This window comes from Coregonus lavaretus (genome assembly GCF_964263955.1).
Source record: "Coregonus lavaretus genome assembly, chromosome: 32".
Classification (NCBI taxonomy): Eukaryota; Metazoa; Chordata; class Actinopteri; order Salmoniformes; family Salmonidae; genus Coregonus; species Coregonus lavaretus.
Window position 1 is genome coordinate 23,008,605 of NC_140019.1, and position 23,212 is coordinate 23,031,816.

Here is a 23,212-nt window from a genome sequence, read left to right on the forward strand (position 1 = left end):
CGGAGCTCTACGGACAATTCCTTCAACCTCATGGCTTGGTTTTTGCTCTGACATGCACTGTCAACTGTGTGTGCCTTTCCAAATAATATCCAATCAATTGAATTTACCACAGGTGGACTCCAATCAAGTTGTGGAAACATCTCAAGGATGATCAATGGAAATAGGATGCACCTGAGCTCAATTTCAAGTCTCATAGCAAAGGGAATGAATACTTATATAAATAAGGTATTTCCGTTTTATATTTTTTATACATTTGCAAACATTTCTAAAAACCTGTTTTTGCTTTGTAATTATGGGGTATTGTGTGTAGATTGATGGAGAGTTGTATTTATTTAATCCATTTTAGAATACGACTGTAATTTAACAAAATGTGGAAAAAGGGAAGGGGTCTGAATACTTTCCGAATGCACTGTATATATACAGTACCAGTCAAAAGTTTGGACACACCTACTCATTCAATGGTTTTTCTTTATTTGTACTATTTTCTACGTTGTAGAAAATATTGAAGACATCAAAACTATGAAATAACAAATACGGAATCATGTAGTAACCAAAAAAGTCTTAAACAAATCCAAATGTTTTTTATCTTTCTGATTTTTCAAAGTAGCCACCCTTTGCCTTAATGACAGCTTTGCACACTCTTGGCATTCTCTCAACCAGCTTCATGAGGAATGCTTTTCCAACAGTCTTGAAGGAGTTCCCACATATGCTGAACACTTGTTGGCTGCTTTTCCTTCACTCTGCGGTCCAACTCATCCCAAACCATCTCAATTTGGTTGAGGTGAGGTGATTGTGGAGGCCAGTTCATCTGATGCAGCACTCCATCACTCTCCTTGGTCAAATATCCCTTACACAGCATGGAGGTGTGTTTTGGGTCATTGTCCTGTTGAAAAACAAATTATAGTCCCACTAAGCACAAACCAGATGGGATGGCATATCGCTAAAGAATGATGTGGTAGCCATGCTGGTTAAGTGTGCCTTGAATTCTAAATAAATCACTGACAGTGTCACCAGCAAAGCACCCCCACACAATCACACCTCCTCCATGCTTCACGGTGGGAACCACACATGCAGAGATCATCCGTTCACACCTGCTCTGCGTCTCACAAAGACACAGCGGTTGGAACCAAAATAACAAATTTGGACTCATCAGAACAAACAACAGATTTCCACCGGTCTAATGTTCATTGCTCGTGTTTCTTGGCCCAAGCAAGTCTCTTCTTATTATTGGTGTCCTTTAGTAGTGGTTTCTTTGCAGCAATTCGACCATGAAGGCCTGATTCAAGCGGTCTCCTCTGAGCAGTTGATGCTGAGATGTGTCTGTTCCTTGAACTCTGTGAAGCATTTATTTGGGCTGCAATCTGAGGTGAAGTTAACTCTAATGATCTTATCCTCTGCAGCAGAGGTAACTCTGGGTCTTCCTTTCCTGTGGCAGTCCTCCTCCATCACAACACTTGATGTTTTTTTGTGAATGCACTTGAAGATACTTTAAAAGTTCTTGAAATGTTCCGGATTGACTGACGTTCATGTCTTATATATACAGTTGAAGTCGGAAGTTTACATACACTTAGGTTGGAGTCATTAAAACTCGTTTTTCAACCACTCCACACATTTCTTGTTTACAAACTATAGTCGGTTAGGATATCTACTTTGTGCATGACACAAGTAACTTTTCCAATAATTGTTTACAGACAGATTATTTCACTTATAATTCACTGTATCACAATTCCAGTGGGTCAGAAGTGTACATACACGAAGTTGACTGTGCCTTTAAACAGCTTGGAAAATTCCAGAAAATGATGTCATGGCTTTAGAAGCTTCTGATAGGCTAATTGACATCATTTGAGCCAATTGGAGGTGTACCTGTGGATGTATTTCAAGGCCTACCTTCAGACTCAGTGCCTCTTTGCTTGACATCATGGGAAAAAAAATCAAAAATCAATGAAGACCTCAGAAAACAAATTGTAGACCTCCACAAGTCTGGTTCATCCTTAGGAGCAATTTCCAAACACCTGAAGGTACCACGTTCATCTATACAAACAATAGTATGCAAGTATAAACACCATGGGACCACGCAGCCGTCATACTGCTCAGGAAGGAGACGAATTCTGTCTCCTAGAGATTAACGTACTTTGGTGCGAAAAGTGCAAATCAATCCCAGAACAACAGCAAAGGACCTTGTGAAGATGCTGGAGGAAACAGGTACAAAAGTATCTATATCCACAGTAAAACAAGTCATATATCGACATAATCTGAAAGGCCGCTCAGCAAGGAAGAAGCCACTGCTCCAAAACCACCATAAAAAAGCCAGACTACGGTTTGCAACTGCACATTGGGACAAAGATCGTACTTTTTGGAGAAATGTCCTCTGGTCTGATGAAACAAAAATATAACTGTTTGGCCATAATGACCATCATTATGTTTGGAGGAAAAAGGTGGTAGCTTGCAAACCGAAGAACACCATCCCAAATGTGAAGCACGGGGGTGGCAGCATCATGCTGTGGGGGTGCTTTGCTGCAGGAGGGACTGGTGCACATCACAAAATAGATGGCAAAAATATGTGGATATATTGAAGCAACATCTCAAGACATCAGTCAGGAAGTTAAAGCTTGGTCGCAAATAGGTCTTCCAAATGGACAATGACCCCAGGCATACTTCCAAAGTTGTGGCAAAATGGCTTAAGGACAACAAAGTCAAGGTATTGGCGTGGCCATCACAAAGCCCTGACCTCAATCCTATAGAAAATTTGTGGGCAGAACTGAAAAAGCGTGTGCGAGCAAGGAGGCCACAAACCTGACTCAGTTACACCAGCTCTGTCAGGAGGAAAGGGCCAAAATTCACCCAACTTATTGTGTGAAGCTTGTGGAAGGCTACCCAAAATATTTGACCAAAGTTAAACAATTTAAAGACAATTCTACCAAATACTAATTGAGTGTATGTAAACTTTTGACCCACTGGGATGTGATGAAATAAATAAAAGCTGAAATAAATAATTCTCTCTACTATTATTCTGACATTTCACATTCTTAAAATAAAGTGGTAATCCTAACTGACCTAAAACAGGGAATTTTTACTAGGGTTAAATGTCAGGAATTGTGAAAAACTGAGTTTAAATATATTTGGCTAAGGTTTATTTAAACTTCCGACTTCAACTGTATAAATATACAGTACCAGTCAAAAGTTTGGACACATTCAAGGGTTTTTCTTTATTTTTACTATTTTCTACATTGTAGAATAATAGTGACGACATCAAAACTATGAAATAACACATGGAATCATGTAGTAACCAAAAAAGTGTTAAACAAATCAAAATATATTTTATATTTGAGATTCTTCAAATAGCCACCCTTTGCCTTGATGACAGCTTTGCACACGCTTGACATTCTCTCAACCAGCTTCATGAGTTAGTCACCTGGAATGCATTTCAATTAACAGGTGTGCCTTCTTAAAAGTTAATTTGTGGAATATATTTCCGTCTAAATGCGTTTGAGACAATCAGTTGTGTTGTGACAAGGTAGGGGGGTATACAGAAGAAATACTTATTTGGTAAAATAACAAGACCATATTATGGCAAAAACTGCTCAAATAAGCAAAGAGAAATGACAGTCCATCATTACTTTAAGACATGAAGGTCAGTCAATACAGAAAATGTCAAGAACTTTGAAAGTTTCTTCAAGTGCAGTAGCAAAAACCATCAAGCTTTATGATGAAACTGGCTCTCATGAGGACTGCCACAGGAATGGAAAACCCAGAGTTACCTCTGCTCTAGAGGATAAGTTCATTAGAGTTACCAGCCTCAGAAATTGCAGCCCAAATAAATGCTTCACAGAGTTCAAGTAACAGACACATCTCAACATCAACTGTTCAGAGGGGACTGTGTGAATCAGGCCTTCATGGTCGAATTGCTGCAAAGAAACCACTACTAAAGGACACCAATAATAATAAGAGACCTGCTTGGGCCAAGAAACACGAGCAATGGACATTAGACCGGTGGAAATATGTCCTTTGGTCTGGAGTCCAAATTTGAGATTTTTGGTTCAAACCGCCGTGTCATTGTGAGACACGGTGTGGGTGAACGGATGATCTCTGCATGTGTATTTCGCACCGTAAAGCATGGAGGAGGAGGTGTTATGGTGTGTGGGTGCTTTGCTGGTGACACTGTCTGTGATTTATTTAGAATTCAACTTAACCTGCATGGCTAACACAGCATTCTGCAGCGATACGCCATCCCATCTGGTTCGGGCTTAGTGGGAATATCATTTGTTTTTCAACAGGACAATAACCCAACACACCTCCAGGCTGTGTAAGGGCTATTTGACCAAGGAGAGTGATGGAGTGCTGCATCTGATTACCTGGCCTCCACAATCACCCTACCTCAACCCAATTGAGATATTTTGGGATGAGTTGGACCACAGAGTGAAGGAAAGGTGCTCAGCATGTGTAGGAACTCCTTCAAGACTGTTGGAAAAGCATTCCTCATGAAGCTGGTTGAGAGAATGCCAAGAGTGTGCAAAGCTGTCATCAAGGCAAAGGGTGCTTTGAAGAATCTACAATACATTTGAATTTGTTTAACACTTTTTTGGTTACTACATGATTCTAAATGTGTTATTTCATAGTTTTGATGTCTTCACAATTTTTTTACAATGTAAAAAAAATAACAAAATAAAGACAAACACTTGAATGAGTAGGTGTGTCCAAACTTTTGACTGGCACTGTATATACTATTATTTTATTTTATTTTTATTTTGAAGGGGATAGATCAGCTTTAATATTGCAGATAGATTGTGGCTTCCATCAATGTAATTGTTTGCATCATTTCCAATCCCCCATATATATTATTGTAAATATAAATATATAAAAAATATATATTTTCCTTTATTATTTTCCCCTAACCCTACCATCCCTCCTCTAATTTGAGTAAACTAAATGGACAACAACTCTTAGGCTTCTACTTCCAGCTTATGCATAATATATGCATTTTACGGACACAGTAAATTTTTCAATATTTAGCTTTTGTTCGTTTTTAGTCTCATCCTTCAGCTCCACTCAACCCCTCCCATCTATCTCTGAACACCATCCAGTTTTGATTTCTATTTGCCATGTATTTTTCAACTGTGCTGTGATGTTTCACAAACATTCTGAACCTTTCTATTCTCATAGAGTCTACATATTGTAAAATAAAGCTAAACATTTTTCCTAAGAGTATTATTATATTATTAATCGATTAACTATGACTTTTTAAATCACCCAGCAGTGCTATTTTCAGAGTTAGCTGCTGGTAAATTTTGCAATTCTTCAGCCATTCCTGAACCTGTGACCAAAAACAAGCTACATATGGACAGTACCAAAACAAATGATCTAATGATTCTGTCTCTTCGCAGCAAAATCTACAGAGCTGTGATGGTTGTATCCCCCATATATATAACATTTTGTATAATAATTGAAATTGAAAAACTCTAAGTTTTGAATCCAGCGTTGTTTTGTGTATCAGTTCATAAACCATGTGCCATGGAATCGGTACATCAAAAATCTCTTCCCAACTACAGCTGTAAATGTTTTGGTCCTTAAAAGAAACTGGTATACTTATTGATTTATCACAATTTTCTTTATCCAATGTTGGCCTTTAATGCAGGGCCGACAGACAAGTTCCTTACTTTCTCCCCCTTCCACTTGCCTCTTCCATTTTTGTGGTAATGCTCTAATTAAGCACATTTTTAATCCTGAACTTATTTAGACTTGCCATAACAAAGGGTTTGAATAATTATTGACTCAAGACATTTCAGCTTTTCATTTTTTATTAATTTGTAAACATTTCTAAAAACATAATTCCACTTTGACATTATGGGGCCAGTGTGTAGGCCAGTGACACAACATATCCATTTTATCCATTTTAAATTCAGGCTGTAAAACAACAAAATGTGGAAAAAGTCAAGGTGTGTGAATACTTTCTGAAGGCACTGTATATCGTTTGGTTATTGTATTGTCTTTATTCTCCACAAGATTAACAGAGAAAAATTACAATCCCTTTATCTAATGGTTATATAACAGGCATGGTTTAAAATACTATTTAAGGAATTTCACTTTCAAAGACACTTGGAAGTAAGTACTTGAATATTTGTTACTTGAAAACACAAGTAGTTGAATATTGGAATAGAAGTAGTTGGTTCGGGCAACATTATTTGAAAATACTAAAATACACATAAAATAAGTATGTAAATAACACATAATCAAATACACATGCATTTGAACAGAGGTCTGTTATATAATGACCATAGCAATATCATGGTTTCCAATGCTAACATACAGTTGAAAATAGAAATTGAGTATAGTAGTGCTTTAATTCATATGGACAAGGATATTCTTGATAAAGAATAGAAATGAGAAAATGTTTTAATATGGCTTATGCCCATCCGTACACCTATGACTTAGCAGATTTCACACTCATTTGGATTAGGCCTAGTTTACAAAAACAGAGGGACATTTGGGCATTTGTTGAATGACTTAGCAGATTTCACACTTGTTGTTCCAGTCCATTTGTGTCCTGCATTTTTTCATGTTCTATGTTTTGTGTGGACCCCAGGAAGAATAGGTGCTGCTTCTTTAACAGCTAATGGGGATCCTAATAAAATCATAATCACTCATTTGGATTTGTTTACAAAAACAGCGGGACATTTGGGCATTTGTGGAATGACATCACAGGTAAGGCAGCCGATTGGCTGTTGATGACGACAGAGACAAAGCTCCATACTATAAGCTGAATGGTTCTATGTGATTGGAAACGGTCTTTATAGTGAAAGCTAATGGGGTCAAAGCTTATCTCAATGGCATAAACCGAGCACAAGCAGTGTTATGACAGAATACCAGCTCTCTCAAACCCGTTACCCCAATCATCCTCTGCTCTCTCCTGATCCAAGGAAAAGCAATTCCAGAACAAGGTATTTGCTGTAGCTTAGAGATCTCACCTCTCAGCAATTATAACTGCATTCCTGTCACGATCGTCGACTGAAGACACGGACCAAGGCGCAGCGTGATAAGCGTACATTTTATTTCGTACACAACACGAACAAAACAACAAACCAAACGATACGTGAAGTCCTAGGTTAATACCAAAACAAACCTTACGGAACAAGATCCCAGAAAGACTAATGCAAAACAGGCTGCCTAAGTATGGTCCCCAATCAGAGACAACGAGCTACAGCTGCCTCTGATTGGGAACCACCCTGGCCATCATAGATCAAACGATCTAGAACAAAAACATAGAAAAACTAAACATAGCAAATCCACACCCTGGCTCAACATTTAAGAGTCCCCAGAGCCAGGGCGTGACAATTCCTATGGACTTTCAGTGCACTTTTGTAAGCAAATTGAACCGCTTTGACATACTGTTGTGTGTGGATGGTCCTTGACGCCCCTCAAAACAATTAACCTTGACATAGATTTTGTAAGCGAAATACAAACAGCAAGTTAAAAGACAAATAGCAAGAGAAAGATTCAACACAATGAGTTAGGAATTTATCATTATCAATTCATCATAACGGGCCATACATTCCCACAGACCAGTTTGACAAATAAACCAAGCTTAACTGTCTATACTCATAAGACAAATTGTACAATTTGCAAAAGCTGTAATGGTATTTCTCTGCGTCATTATTAAGGCACCTAGCTAATCCATTCATTTTATCACGGAGGAAAGCACATTCATTACTTTAATAAAGCGGACCTTTAACCGAATGGCTGGCTAATCATCTGTTTTATTATGCTACAGTATTATTTGGCTTTATCATGGAGTTGTGCTACAGTATTATTTGGCTTTATCATGGAGTTGTGCTCCAGTATTATTTGGCTTTATCATGGAGTTGTGCTCCAGTATTATTTGGCTGTGCTCGTCACAGGGTAATTCATTATGTGGATGTCAGTAATGAGAGAGAAGGGAGATCATTGACAAGGGAGAGACTGGAGAGTGCAGGCTGGTCACAAAAAAGAGACGTCGATTTCGGATGTTTGAAAAAGTCCTGAGGATGTCGATATACAGTGCCTTCAGAAAGTATTCATACCCCTTGACTTATTCCACATTTTGTTGTGTTACAGCATGAATTCAAAATAGATTAAAGGGATTTTTTTAGAAAATGTTGCTAATTTCTTGAAAATTAAATACAGTAATAGCTCCTTTACGTAAGCATTCATACCCGAGTCAATACTTTGTAGAAGCACCTTTGGCAGTAATTACAGCTGTGAGTCTTTTTGGGTAAGGACAATGACCCAACACACCTCCAGGCTGTGTAAGGGCTATTTTACCAAGAAGGAGAGTGATGGAGTACTGCATCAGATGACCTGGCCTCCACAATCCCCCGACCTCAACCGAATTGAGATGGTTTGGGATGAGTCTGATCAGACCCTACACCCAAACGAGGGCACTACGTTCATCCACCTCTGGCCTGCTAGCTCCCCTACCTCTACAGAAGCACAGTTCCCGCTCAGCCCAGTCAAAGCTATTTGCTGCTCTGGCACCCCAATGGTGGAACAAGCTCCCCCACGACGCCAGGACAGCGGAGTCACTGACCACCTTCCGGAGACACTTGAAACCCTACCTCTTTAAGGAATACGTGGAATAGTATAAAGTAATCCTTCTACCCCCCCCATAAAAAAAAGAAGAAAAAAGTGGTTGTCCCACTGGCTATCATAAGTTGAATGCACCAATTTGTAAGTTGCTCTGGATAAGAGCGTCTGCTAAATGATGTAAATGTAAGTCTCTAAGAGCTTTGCACACCTGGATTGATATTGTACAATATTCAAAACTGTAACTAGGCCATTCAATGTCGTCTTGGTAAGCAACTCCAGCGTAGATTTGGCCTTGTGTTTAAGGTTGTGCCATCAAACCCCTGCAACTTATCCAGAACACTGCAGCCCGCCTGGTTTTCAACCTTCCCAAGTTCTCTCATGTCACCCTGCTCCTCCGCACACTCCACTGGCTTCCAGGCAAAGCTCGCATCCACTACAAGACAATGGTGCTTACCTACGGAACAGCAAGAGGAATTGCCCCTCCCTACCTTCAGGCTATGCTCAAACCCTACACCCCAACCCGAGCACTGTAGATCAGTGACACAAAATCTCAAAGGCTGTAACACAAAAAAGGGGGAAAAGTAAAGGGTGTGAATACTTTCTGAAAGCACTGTATGCCTTCGTCAGCACTCACCCCCCCCCCCCACAAAAAAATGATGACACAGCACTGGGCTCAAGGTCACAAGGCTCAGACTAGTTCACAATTCTCTAGCAAGCAGGGAAGGTACTTGATGATACTTAATGGGAACAGCGCATTGTTTTTAATTATTTTGTTTTAAGCCTTCTCCAAACCATAGCCCTGACCTTAACAACTCTGAATTAATACCTGTTTCTGTTTTAACCCTGTAACCATGCTGTAACAATGACGCTGTGAGTCGAGAAGCAGGTGCAGGTAAAACATTTAATAAAACAACAAACATGAAAAGAGCCAGCGTAACAGTGGCGTTATAGCATGAACAATACCGACTGAGGAATGAATGTAAGGGAGGGACAGATAAAGGGGAGGTAATGAGGAAGGTAATGGAGTCCAGGTGTGAATCATAATGATCTGCAGGTGCGCGTAATGATGGATGCCAGGTGTGCGTAATGATAAATCCCAGGACCGGTGGTTAGTATTCCAGCGACGTCGCACGCCGGAGGGGAGGAGCAGGAGTAAACGTGACACATGCGGAATTAACCCTGTAACCACACAGAATTAACCCTTTAACAACGCAGAATTAAACCTGTAACCATGCGGAATTAATGGGTCAAACTTTAAGATCAGGTTGCAGGGGAGAGTGCGTGATACACACATTCAAAATGTCTCGACTGATGCTGAGCCAAAAAAGACAGATAATGAAAGAAGAAAAGCTTGCACTCCAGATACGCTGCTCCAACGCTTTATTCCTGTGCCCACATACACTGAGTATACAAAGCATTAGGAACACCTTCCTCATATTGAGTTGCACATAGGGCTGTTACGGTGACCGTATTACTGCCACACCGGCAGGTAACTAGGCTTCTCCAAGCTCTGAAGCTGCTGGTGGTAATTAGTAGCCTACTAATTAGCTGCCTGGTATTCAGCACTCTATTGTCCCTCTAATCGCTCTGACATCAATGCAAATGTAATCGAAAATCAAATTTCTATAGGCTATGCAATTGAGTGAGAAAACAGAGTTTTGATGGCCTCTATTACAAAGAGGAGGATCCCATCAGCTTTCTATAGGCTAGGCCTACTATATTTATTTCTCAACTTTCCTAATATTAAGCACATTGCTTCGCTTTACAATAGGAGTTTAGCCTACCTGGCTGTCATGAAAAAGAACTACAGGAAAAGCGTCCTCCACTAGCTATTTAAGTGCATAGATTACATGTAATTTTTTCCCCTGGCCTTGTTTCGAGACAGGTGCATGATAATGGTCCATTCTAAACTTTTATACTATGGGGTATAGTAGATTTACATAGGCTAGTGCTTTTGCTGTTCGTTAGGCCTACTCATCTTGTTGGCTGACAAAAAGTAAATGTGGACAGTTCTTCTAACATGTTCAATATGAGCCTCGGAATTCGATAAGAATTCGATAAGTCTGTCTTCACTTGTAGCCTATTTCGGAGCTGAGATGCCTGTGAGAAGGACCCGATCACATGACGGGCATTGGCTAATAAGAATTGAGATATCTGAGAGAGCCATGTGAGTGAGAGTTGCTTCGGAGCACGCAGCCGGGAGAAGGGAATTATAATTATTATATTCAGCCCAAGGGTCGCATTAGAGTCGCATCATGCAGCCTTGGAATGTATTAAATGTTTGAAAAATAAAAACATATAGCCCAACATTTGTATCACATCTAAAGTTGCATAAACAACTCTAAATTAAGCATATAGGAGGACCTGTTTCTTTGTTAACCACTCAACACAGAATAGCCGCATGTGCGGACTCCCTCAAAGTCATTTGGAGAAAATATTATTTCTATTTTATTCAGCTATGTTCAATTGTATTCTTCATACTATAAACTAATATAAAATAATGCCACGAAATTCTAAGCAAATCTTATCTGCAAAATGAACTAGTGTAGCCCACAGCCATATGGCATAGCCAGATCAGGGCCTAACAGAAGGACAACTCAGAGTATACTATTCTGTTCTTCGGAAATAGACTACATTTTCATCACATCATGCTTCTTTAGACATGTCTAAAATAAACAATGGATTTATTGTGATGGTGTAGGCTATATTAAATGGATTTATTAGACTTTTTAAAAAGTAGATGTTCCAAAGATCTGCATCAGTGGCTTGTAGGCTATGCGTGGAAGCCAGGAGATTTTAAATGTGTTTATGTTCATTCGGGTCAATTACCGTGAGACCGGCAGTTATTTGCTTGACAATCACCGGCTGACAAAAATTAATGACCACCACAGCCCTAGTTGCACCCCCCCTTTTGCCCTCAGAAAAGTGTCAATTCGTCGGGGCATGGTCTCTACAAGGTGTCGAAAGTGTTCCACAGGGACGCTGACCCATGTTGACTCCAATGCTTCCCACAGTTGAGTCAAGTTGGCTGGATGTCCTTTGGGTGGTGGACCATTCTTGATACACACGGGAAACTGTTGAGTGTGAAAAATCCAGAAACGTTGTAGTTCTTGACACAAACCGGTGCGCCTGGCACCTACTACCATACCACATTCAAAGGGACTTAAATATTTTGTCTTGCCCATTCACCCTCTGAATGGCACATACACAATCCATTTCTCAAGTCTTAAAAATCCTTCTTTACCCTGTCTCCTCGCCTTGATCTACACTGATTGAAGTGGATTTAACAAGTGACAGTAATAAGGGATCAATAAGGGATCATAGCTTTCACCTGGATTCACCTGGTCAGTGTAAAGTGCATTCGGAAAGTATTCAGACCCCTTCACTTTTGTTATGTTACAGCCTTATTCTAAAATGGATTAAATTGTTTTTCCCCCTCATCAATCTACACACAATACCCCATAATGACAAAGCAAAAACAGGTTAAAAAATATATATAATAACAAAACGGAAATATCACATTTATTCAGACACTTTACTCAGTACTTTGTTGAAGTACCTTTGGCAGCGATTACAGCCTCGTGTCTTCTTGGGTATGATGCTACAAGCTTGGCACACCTGTATTTGGGGAGTTTCTCCCATTCTTCTCTGCAGGTTGGATGGGAAGTGTCGCTGCACAGCTATTTTCAGGTCTCTCCAGAGATGTTCGATCGGGTTCAAGTCCGGGCTCTGGCTGGGCCACTCAAGGACATTCGGAGACTTGTCCCAAAGCCACTCCTGCGTTGTCTTGGCTGTGTGCTTAGGGTTGTTTTCCTGTTGGAAGATGAACTTTCGCCCCAGTCTGAGGTCCTGAGTGCTCTGGAGCAGGTTTTCATCAAGGATCTCTCTGTACTTTGCTCCGTTCATCTTACCCTCGAGATCCTGACTAATATCCCAGTCCCTGCCACTGAAAAACATCCCCACAGCATGATGCTGCCACAACCATGCTTCACCGTAGGGATGGTGCCAGGTTTCCTCCAGACGTGACGCTTGGCATTCAGGCCAAAGAGTACAATCTTGGTTTCATCAGACCAGAGAAACTTGTTTCTCATGGTCTGAGAGTCCTTTAGGTGCCTTTTGGCAAACTCCAAGCGGGCTGTCATGTGCCTTTTACTGAGGAGTGGCTTCCGTCTGGCCACTCTACCATAAAGGCCTGATTGGTGGAGTGCTGCAGAGATGGTTGTCCTTCTGGAAGGTTCTCCCATCTCCACAGAGGGACTCTGGAGCTCTGTCAGAGTGACCATCGGGTTCTTGGTCACCTCCCTGACCAATGCCCTTCTCCCCCGATTGCTCAGTTTGGCCAGGCAACCAGCTCTAGGATGAGTCTTGGTGGTTCCAAACTTCTTCCATTTAAGAATGATGGAGGCCACTGTGTTTTTTGGGACTTTCAATGCTGCAGAAATGTTTTGGTACCCTTCCCCAGATCTGTGCCTCAACACAATCCTGTCTCGGAGCTCTACGGACAATTCCTTCGACCTCATGGCTTGGTTTTTGCTCTGACATGCACTGTTAACTGTGGGACCTTATGTAGACAGGTGTGTACCTTTCCAAATCATGTCCAATCAATTGAATTTACCACAGGTGGACCAATCAAGTTGTAGAAACATCTCAAGGATGATCAATGGAAACAGGATGCACCTGAGCTCAATTTCGAGTCTCATAGCAAAGGGTCTGGATACTTATGTAAATAAGGTATTTCTATGTGTTCAGGCTTTTCTTTCTGTATTATGGTGGAGATGGGCGCCTATACCCAACTCTCCTTTCTCTATTTTGAGAGGCCTTATGTAGCCATTGGCTGCAATCCGAATTCACATGTAAGGGGCCATTTCCAGTGTTCTTGTTGGAGTGGGCTTCACGGTTTTGTTCATATGTGACATCCTTTCAGAGAGCAAAATGTAATCTTAAAAATTCCATTGAGCTTCAAAGGACAATTCCAATCCAATGTGATGACATTCAGAAGTTCAAGCTAGAAGAACGCCCACAAATTACCGAATACAAGATAGCCTAGGTATGTTACCTTCTACGATATTACTATTTCATCAACTTAGCGAATCAACAAATAATTCCCATTAAAATTCTGACATGGAATGTTCCGAGTGGGGCCGTGTTATCAACATGCATCAATATGCATCGCGTCGTTCCTTATAATGAAAATCATAGCCACAATGTTGGGCCCACTCAGCACAGCAACAGCACAGAGGGTACACCACTGGCAATGATACAGTAGGTTCATTTATCATAACACATGATGATTAATTTGCTACTCAGCTGCTACAGATCTACTGCAGCCATGACTCATATTGGATATTATATTATAAAAGGCAAGTCCACAACACAGCAGAATATGTCTCCCTGATATTAAACATAATATACTGTAGTTTTGATTATACTGTACATTGTTGTCCTACAATCCACAAATAAGAGTGGAGAACGGATCGAAAGTCTTGTAATCTGTTCCACAGCAACAGCAAAGTATTTATCTCCGCTATTAAACTTAATATAGTTTTGATTACATATTGTTGTCCACCCCGAAATCCACAAATGAGTAGGAGAATGGAGAGATCCTAGAGAAATACTTGGAATTATAAGTAAAGTAAGGCTTAGGTCCGGTATCACACACATTGAATATTAATATTTACATTCACAGGGTCAACTTTGATTTGTAATATATTCCAGCCTGTGCCTAAGTGATAAAGGAGTTGGGCCCTGAGAGAAAATGTAGTGTGGGACCTATTATGTGGGCCAGTCATAAAAAATCTGTGATAATTTCAAATTCTTGCATATTCATTTTTTTTACTTGTTTTCGCCAGAGGCCTGCATTGCCGGAAAAAAAATAATCGTATTTCATTACATTTAAAGGAGTAATGAATGAATATACATACAGTGTATGTCCAGATTGAACCCTAGGTTATTAAATTGGGCCAGTATCTAATGTATAGAAAGTCCTACTTTCCAGACCTTGGTTCGAATACTATTTTAAATATTTCAACTACATTGAGAGTTCCCTTCAACCTGCCTCGAGTGCCAGGTGGGGAGGTTTGCCGTTTTGGAACTTCTCTATTGGTTCTGTTGAGCCAGGCGAGCTCAATCAAGCCTAGATAAAGTATTTGAAATGATTTGAAATAGTATTTGAACCCAGGTCTGTACTGCCTAGTATCATACTATGCAGCTCACTGAACTAGACAATGGATGAGTATGAGACCCAGCTTATTTCTGCGAGGCAGACAGGTGACAGAGAAAGAGAGTAGTGAGCAGTGGACTGCAGAGCAGAAGCTGTTCAGTCCTGCTGCTGAAAATGTGATTGATGAAGTCATTATATGGTCAATGTCCCGCAGTTTAAAGTGGTATACCTAAGAAAGGGTACTCTGCTTGCTTTTGAAAGGGAATGGACATTGGAAGACATTACTATTTCGACCTTACAAGGGATCTGTTATGGGACAGATATGATACAGATACCTCTTCTGTAGTCACAAGGTTGATCCTATAGATTAGGGTCAGTTCCTACTTGAAGATAGACGTGTGACTTTGTGTAAATCAATTTAGCAAATGTAGATTCATTTTCATCACTTCTATAAACCTTTTGTCTCAAAGAAGCAGCACAGCAATGTTCAGAACTGTCCATAAATTTTTTTCCTAAGCCATGCTGAACACAACATGTTCCACATTGATGAAAACATTGCCAATATTAGCCTTTTTTTAACAACTCCCATGTCAATATGACCTTTGAGTCTGTCTTCAGTACAACGCCAACTTCCAGCCTCTGGCGCAGTGTACCCGGTCTCAAGTTCTGTTAACACCATCTGTCCTCCTACTCACTCTCTCTCTCTCTCTCTCTCTCTCTCTCTCTCTCTCTCTCTCTCTCTCTCTCTCTCTCTCTCTCTCTCTCTCTCTCTCTCTCTCTCTCTCTCTCTCTCTCTCTCTCTCTCTCTCTTCAATTCAATTCAATTTAAGGGCTTTATTGGCATGGGAAACGTGTGTTAACATTGCCAAAGCAAGTGAAGTAGATAGTACACAAAAGTGAAATAAACAATAAATATTAACAGTAAACATTACACTCAGAAGTTTCAAAAGAATAAAGACATTTCAAATGTCATATTATGTATATATACAGTGTTGTAACAATGTGCAAATAGTTAAAGTACAAATGGGAAAATAAATAAACATAAATATGGGTTGTATTTACAATGGTGTTTGTTCTTCACTGGTTGCCCTTTTCTTGTGGCAACAGGTCACAAATCTTGCAGCTGTGATGGCACACTGTGGTTTTTCACCCAGTAGATAAGGGAGTTTATCAAAATTGGGTTTGTTTTCGAATTCGTTGTGGAACGCTGTAATCTGAGGGAAATATGTGTCTCTAATATGGTCATACATTTGGCAGGAGGTTAGGAAGTGCAGCTCAGTTTCCACCTCATTTTGTGGGCAGTGTGCACATAGCCTCTCTCTCTCTCTCTCTCTCTCTCTCTCTCTCTCTCTCTCTCTCTCTCTCTCTCTCTCTCTCTCTCTCTCTCTCTCTCTCTCTCTCTCTCTCTCTCTCTCTCTCTCTCTCTCTCTCTCTCTCTCTCTCTCTCTCTCTCCTCTCTCTCTCTCTCTCTCTCTCTCTCTCTCTCTCTCTCTCTCTCTCTCTCTCTCTCTCTCAACAAGTCATAATCAAAACTGATCCCTGGTCTTAAAATTACCATTGTTTCTCGTGTTTTATTCGCATGCCAACACGATTAATAAGCCAATATAAAAAAAGAGGCTGAGGAGTATGTATTCCAATGCTTATCACTCGCGGGGGGTTTACAGTAAGTGTGCGTTCAGGGGAAAACACCCACCCACAAATGCCTGCAGACAAAAGAGCGTGCCCATCAAACGGTTTTCTCTGCCATTGTATAGTCCATTCCAATTGAAGTTAATGACAATCGCACAGCTCTCGCCTTTTTAAGTGAGAAAGATAGAGAGTGTGGGGGAGAAAGAGAGCTTGTTATTGCTTTGAGAAATACTTTTTTTCTTGGAATCCGATTGTGCTTGCAGAGCTAGGCATGCACTGTCAAGTCGATAAAGGTTCAATTATACTCTCTACTTGGATGTTTTTGCTAAAATGGCAGTTCATGCCCCCTCTGATAAATTCTCCTTCTCCTCCCCTCACCTCGCCCAGATTTATTCAACATCAATTTCAAAATGTTATGTTAACTTGATGCTCAAGTCTCCTTGGCAAAACACCAGCAATAAATCACTGAGCATTTTTGTGAGCCTGAAGAAAAAACAAAAGTAGCTTGAATCTCAGGAAACTCCATTGTAATCATCTTCACAACGCTGCAGAGTCCTCTTGTTATGAAAGGCTAAAGGAACAGGAAGGATATCAATACCTTGTGTCGGAACCTCACGAATGGTCGATAGGGTGGCGGCCCGAATCCCTCCTCCTTGCCGGGCCTCCCCTCGATGACTCCCACTCCCACTCCGAGGGAGACCACTCCCAACACGAATGTAAGCGAGCACCATCTGGGTGTCTTCATTGGTCTTTTCCTGTAAAAAACAAAACAAGAATAGTGAGCAGTTCGGCAGACCCCTTCGACCGCGGCTACAGTTCAATATCGGTTGGGGGCCTGAGACCATAAATCAACCGAGCTGTAATTTGTGTAGACAATGGGCACTGCAAATATGTTGTTGGTTTAAACTAATGCTATCAATAAGTGCCTCACACTCAGCGAAGAAGATTAGATCTGCTTTGGAATCAATTAAAGGGAAATAGGCAAATAAAGATTAAGGAAGACAAAAGGGTCGATGTATTAGGATAATGATGGTGATGAATTGGCATTAATTAGATAGCATAACTGTGAGAGAGAACGCATGGCTTAATACAAACATTTTCATCAGTTGCTGCAACATAGTTACATCCAAATGCTATTACAGAAGATATAGTGGCACACTGGAAAATGATTCCTATCTACTGTACTAAAGCAATAAAGTCACATTCTGAATATCACTCGTCTTAAATTATTCATTACACAGTATGAAAACAAGTTTGACCTTGGCACGACTGCAATTAAACAAAACACCATGTGTGCAAAACATTTTTTTCCTTAAAAAGCTATTTCCGTGGAACCACGGAAAGACACAGCGCAGTCTAACATAAATCAGCTTCAACATGTGTTCCAGTCACTGTTTTACAGTGTCTCTTTTTTCAATAGAACTACAGGAGAGCTAAAGGTACTACTGAGTGAAGCACTGCCCGAAAATTCAGTGAATGTCGCTGCTTTGAAGTCCTCCTCACACCACAAGCCTAGGATAACTGACATCAGGGGTGTGACCCCATTCCGCTGTTGTTCTGAGTAGTAGACATATCTCAACAATGCTGGCAGGGCTCATGCCCACATGCTGTTTCTATAGGTCAAGGGTCAAATTCACAAAAGCAATGTGTTACAAAGATCTACTGTAAGACTTGTTCGCTTCCTCTGCGCCTGCGGTAGGACACCCATTGGTCCCTGTGCTGACGATGCCACTCTTTCTGGTTGAGGACAGAGCAAACCTGTGTTCAAATACTATTTGAGATCATTTAAAATACATTAGCTGGCCTTGACTGGGCTTGTCTGGTGCAATGGAACCAACAGAATAATAGCAAAAGTGCAACCCCCAGAACTCCAGGCAGGCTAAAGCAAACACTGGAACTCCAGGCAGTCTAAAGCAAACACTAAAAGTATTTGAAAGATTTCAAATAGTATTTGAACCAAGGTCTGGGCCATAGCACATCTCCCAGTGTCATCAATCTACTGTTTCCCCATGGTGTCTAAATGTTAAATAGATTGGGGTGGGGTGGCATTTATAATAGATCCTGTGTCACAGACATGGACGAGATGGGTCCCATTATGTCTGGCGAAAACCAAACATTGCATTCCACAGTAAGAACCTCATACCAACGGTCAAATATGGTGGTGGTAGTGTGATGGTTTGGGAATGCTTTGCTGCCTCAAGACCTGGACGACTTGCATTAATAAGGAACCATTAATTCTGCTCTGTATCAAATAATTATACAGGAGAATGTCAGGCCATCCATCTGTGAGCTGAAGCTGAAGCACAGCTGGGTTATGCAGCAAGACAATAATCCAAAACACACAATCAAGTCTACATGAAAATGGTTAAAAAGCAACACATTTGATGTTTTGGAATGGCCTAGTCAAAGTCCAGTCCAGACCTAATCCCAATTTAGATGTTGTGGCAGGACTTGAAATGAGCAGTTCATGCTTGAAAACCCACAAATGTTGCAAAGTTAAAGCAGTTCTGCATTCAAGAGAGGGCCAAAATTCCTCCACAGCGATGTGAGAGACTGATCAACAACTACAGGAAGCATTTGGGTCCAGTAATTGCAACTAAAGGTGGCACAACCAGTTATTGAGTGTAAAGGGCAATTACTTTTTCACACAGTGGCATTGGGTGTTGCATAACTTTGTTAATTAAATAAGATATGAAGATCTGATAACATTCAGTATAAAAAATCTGCAAAAATAGAGAAAATCTGAAAAAAAAAAAAAAATCACAGGACAGTATATTATTTTCATACTGTCATTTTTTGTAGAGGATAGCCATGTGCCTGGGGGATATTTATGATAACAATAAATTATTGGATTTATATACAGCTTTTTCCAGATGCTCCAAGCGCTTGTGGCGGAAACGCACCTCATCCCTGTATCCCTTGATACTCATAACTCATTACTGATATGGTAATACTGTGGTTGCTAGTTAGATGATTCATTGATACAGTATATTACAACATGGGCAGTATGGATCGTCCTTGTTCTACGCCACTGGTTTAATGTATAAGATAACGTGTATTATTGATTGAATAACAGGGTCCCAAAATATTTTAATAATGATCCAACCAACACATTTGTTATAGGGCTTGGATTTGATTAAGATTAGTTCTGTTTCTTTTTATGCCAATTATATTACAGCTGTTCCATGACAACTTAATTTTCATAACATTTGGCAAATGAAGTGCAACCCTTTTAAAGTAAAACCCACATCCTTTTTTCATTTCATCTGAGGCGTTTAAGAGACAAATCGCGACTCTTAACAGCAATGTGTGTTTGCGTGGGGAGCAAAGTGAGAGAGATTGAAAGTGGTGCCTCCACTTGGTGCCTCCACTTCGTGGCTATAAATCCAAGACAGCATGTCTAAGCTTTGGCATTGACTTTGAAATTAAGACTACCTATCGCTCACAATGTTCACAATACATCCCACTTTGACAGGTGCCCAGCGAAGCTCCATCTGAGCCCTTTTTTGCGCTCCATAGAACCGGCACTGCATGACAACTGTCGAGACTATGGACTGTGATGGGTGGAGGGTTTTTACTTATTACATGCATGTACGCACCGGTACACAGGGGTTCCCTACAGCAGGGGGTTTGTTTGTACTGTATGACCTCCTGTACATCATTTAACTGTATTTGACCCTCTAACCTTGTAGGTTGAGGCAGAGAAGTAAATGTACATGGTTTGGCAAATGCAGTTTGAGACTGAGGGACATACTAAGAGAAAATGAAATTTGTTTGGCTGGCCGATCGCCCGTTGAGTGAACCTGACTCGAAATACTGCATGTTTATGAGTCAGCGATATGTTTATCTCTCTATGTTGGTCTACATGTTTAGGGTTGCTATGGTGAAAAAGTGTTGTTCTTTGTGCGATGACTAGCGAGAATTGTCCTGACCATGTGACCTGACCAGGAAAATAAGTATTTGTATTTATTGGGGATCCCCATTAGCTGCTGCCAAGACAGCAACTACTCTTTCTGGGGTCCAAACACAATAAGGCACTTACATTACATATGAAACAAAAGATAAAACAGTACATCATATAACATTATTACACCACTACATATCTACAATACAAAATGTATAATACCAACATACAACAATATTACAATGTACGTGTGTGTAGAGTGCGTGTGCTAGCGTATGTGTGCGTATGTGTGTGTCTGTGCCTGTTAGTATGTCTCTTCACAGTCCCCGCTGTTCCATGTGTATTTTACCAGTTTTTTAAATCTGATTCTACTGCTTGCATCAGTTACCTGATGTGGAATAGAGGTCCATGTAGTCATGGCTCTATGTAGTACTGTGCGCCTCCCATACTCTGTTCTGGACTTGGGGATTGTGAAGAGACCTCTGGTGGCATGTCTTGTGGGGAATGGATGGGTGTCCAAGCTGTGTGCCAGTAGTTTAAACAGACAGCTCGGTACATTCAGCTTGTCAGCACTTCTTACAAAAACAAGTAGTGAAGTCAATCTCTCCTCCACTTTGAGCCATGAGAGACTGACATGCATATCATTAATGTCAGCTCTCCGTGTACTTTTAAGGGCCAGCCGTGCTGCACTGTTCTGAGCCAACTGTAATTTTCTTAAGTCCCTCTTTGTGGCACCTGACCACACTACTCATCATTAGTCCAGGTGCGACAAAACTAAGGCCTGTAGGACCTGCCTTGTTGATAGTGTTGCTAAGAAGGCAGAGCAGTGCTTTATTATTGATAGACTGCTCCCCATTTTAGCTACTGTTGTATCAATACGTTTAGACCATGACAGTTTGCAATCCAGGGTTACTCCAAGCAGTTTAGTCACCTCAACTTGCTCAATTTCCACCTTATTCATTACGAGATTTAGTTGAGGTTTAGGGTTTAGTGAATGATTTGTCCCAAATACAATTTTAGTTTTGGAAATATTTAGGAAAAACGTATTCCTTACCACCCATTCTGAAACTAACTGCAGCTCTTTGTTAAGTGTTGCAGTCATTTCAGTTGCTGTAGTATCTGACGTGTATAGTGTTGAGTCCTCCGCATATATAGACACACTTGCTTTACTCAAAGCCAGTGGCACGTCTTTGGTAAAGATATAAAAAAGTAAGAGGCCTAATGAGCTGCCCTAGGGAATTCCTGACTCTACCTGTATTATGTTGGAGAGGCTTCCATTAAAGAACACCGTCTTTGTTCTGTTAGACAAGTTACTCTTTATCCACAATATAACAGGGGGTGTAAAGTCATAACACATACAGTGGCATGCGAAAGTATTCACCCCCTTGGCATTTTTCCTATTTTGTTGCCTTACAACCTGGAATTAAAATTGATTTTTTGGGGGGTTTGTATCATTTGATTTACACAACATGCCTACCACTTTGAAGATGCAAAATATTTCTTATTGTGAAACAAACAAGAAATAATACAAAAAAACAGAAAACTTGAGCGTGCATAACTATTCACCCCCCCAAAGTCAATGCTTTGTAGAGCCACCTTTTGCAGCACTGTCACGCCCTGACTCAGGGGACTCTTATATGTTGAGTCAGGGTGTGTATATTCTATGTTGTGTTGTTCTATGTTATAGGTTCTAGTATGGGTATTTCTATGTTGGCCGGTGTGGTTCCCAATCAGAGGCAGCTGTCGCTCGTTGTCTCTGATTGGGGCCATTACTTAGGCAGCCATTTGGCACTAGTGGGTTGTGGGATCTTGTTCTGTATAAGGTTTGTTGTGTTACCTTAGGACTTCACGTGTCGTTAGTTTATTGTTTTGTTGTGTGTTTATTCGTGTAATAAACATGTTTGCATATCACGCTGCGCCTTGGTCCGTCCCGTCTATGAGCGAACGTGACAAGCAATTACACCTGCAAGTCTCTTGGGGTATATCTCTATGAACTTGGCACATCTAGCCACTGGGATTTTTTCCCATTCTTCAAGGCAAAACTGCTCCAGCTCCTTCAAGTTGGATGGGTTCCACTGGTGTACAGCAATCTTTAAGTCATACCCCAGATTCTCAATTGGATTGAGGTCTGGGCTTTGACTAGGCCATTCCAAGATATTTAAATGTTTCCACTTAAACCACTCGCGTGTTGCTTTAGCAGTATGCTTAGGGTCATTGTCCTGCTGGAAGGTGCACCTCCGTCCCAGTCTCAAATCTCTGGAAGACTGAAACAGGTTTCCCTCAAGAATTTCCCTGTATTTAGTGCCATCCATCATTCCTTCAATTCTGACCAGTTTCCCAGTCCCTGCCGATGAAAAACATCCCCACAGCATGATGCTGCCACCATCATGCTTCGCTGTGGGGATGGTGTTCTCGGGGTGATGAGAGGTGTTGGGTTTGCGCCAGACATAGCGTTTTCCTTGATGGCCAAAAAGCTCAATTTTAGTCGCATCTGACCAGAGTACCTTCTTCCATATGTTTGGGGAGTCTCCCACATGCCTTTTGGCGAACACCAAACGTGTTTGCTTATTTTTTTCTTCAAGCAATGGCTTTTTTCTGGAAAGTCTTCCATAAAGCCCAGCTCTGTGGAGTGTACGGCTTAAACTGGTCCTATGGACAGATACTCCAATCTCCGCTGTGGAGCTTTGCAGCTCCTTCAGCATTATCTTTGGTCTCTTTGTTGCCTCTCTGATTAATGCCCTCCTTGCCTGGTCCGTGAGTTTTGGTGGGCGGCCCTCTCTTGGCAGGTTTGTTGTGGTGCCATATTCTTTCCATTTTTTAATAATGGATTTAATGGTGCTCCATGGGATGTTCAAAGTTTCTGATATTTTTTATAACCCAACCCTGATCTGTACTTCTCCACAACTTTGTCCCTGACATGTTTGGAGAGCTCCTTGGGCTTCATGGTGCCGCTTGCTTGG

General features: G+C 40.9%; 1 protein-coding gene across 1 annotated transcript in view; it reads right to left on the reverse strand.

Moving 5' to 3' along the window:
• LOC311107226 (follistatin-related protein 5-like) overlaps positions 1 to 23,212 on the reverse strand; it is a gene marked incomplete at its 5' end in the record, with an annotated part of 191,516 nt that overhangs the window by 161,190 nt on the left and 7,114 nt on the right. Inside the window, one exon of the mRNA XM_084149716.1 lies at positions 16,947 to 17,103. Coding sequence (XP_084005842.1) covers positions 16,947 to 17,103 — 157 coding nt within the window. The remainder of the gene's footprint in view (positions 1 to 16,946; positions 17,104 to 23,212) is intronic.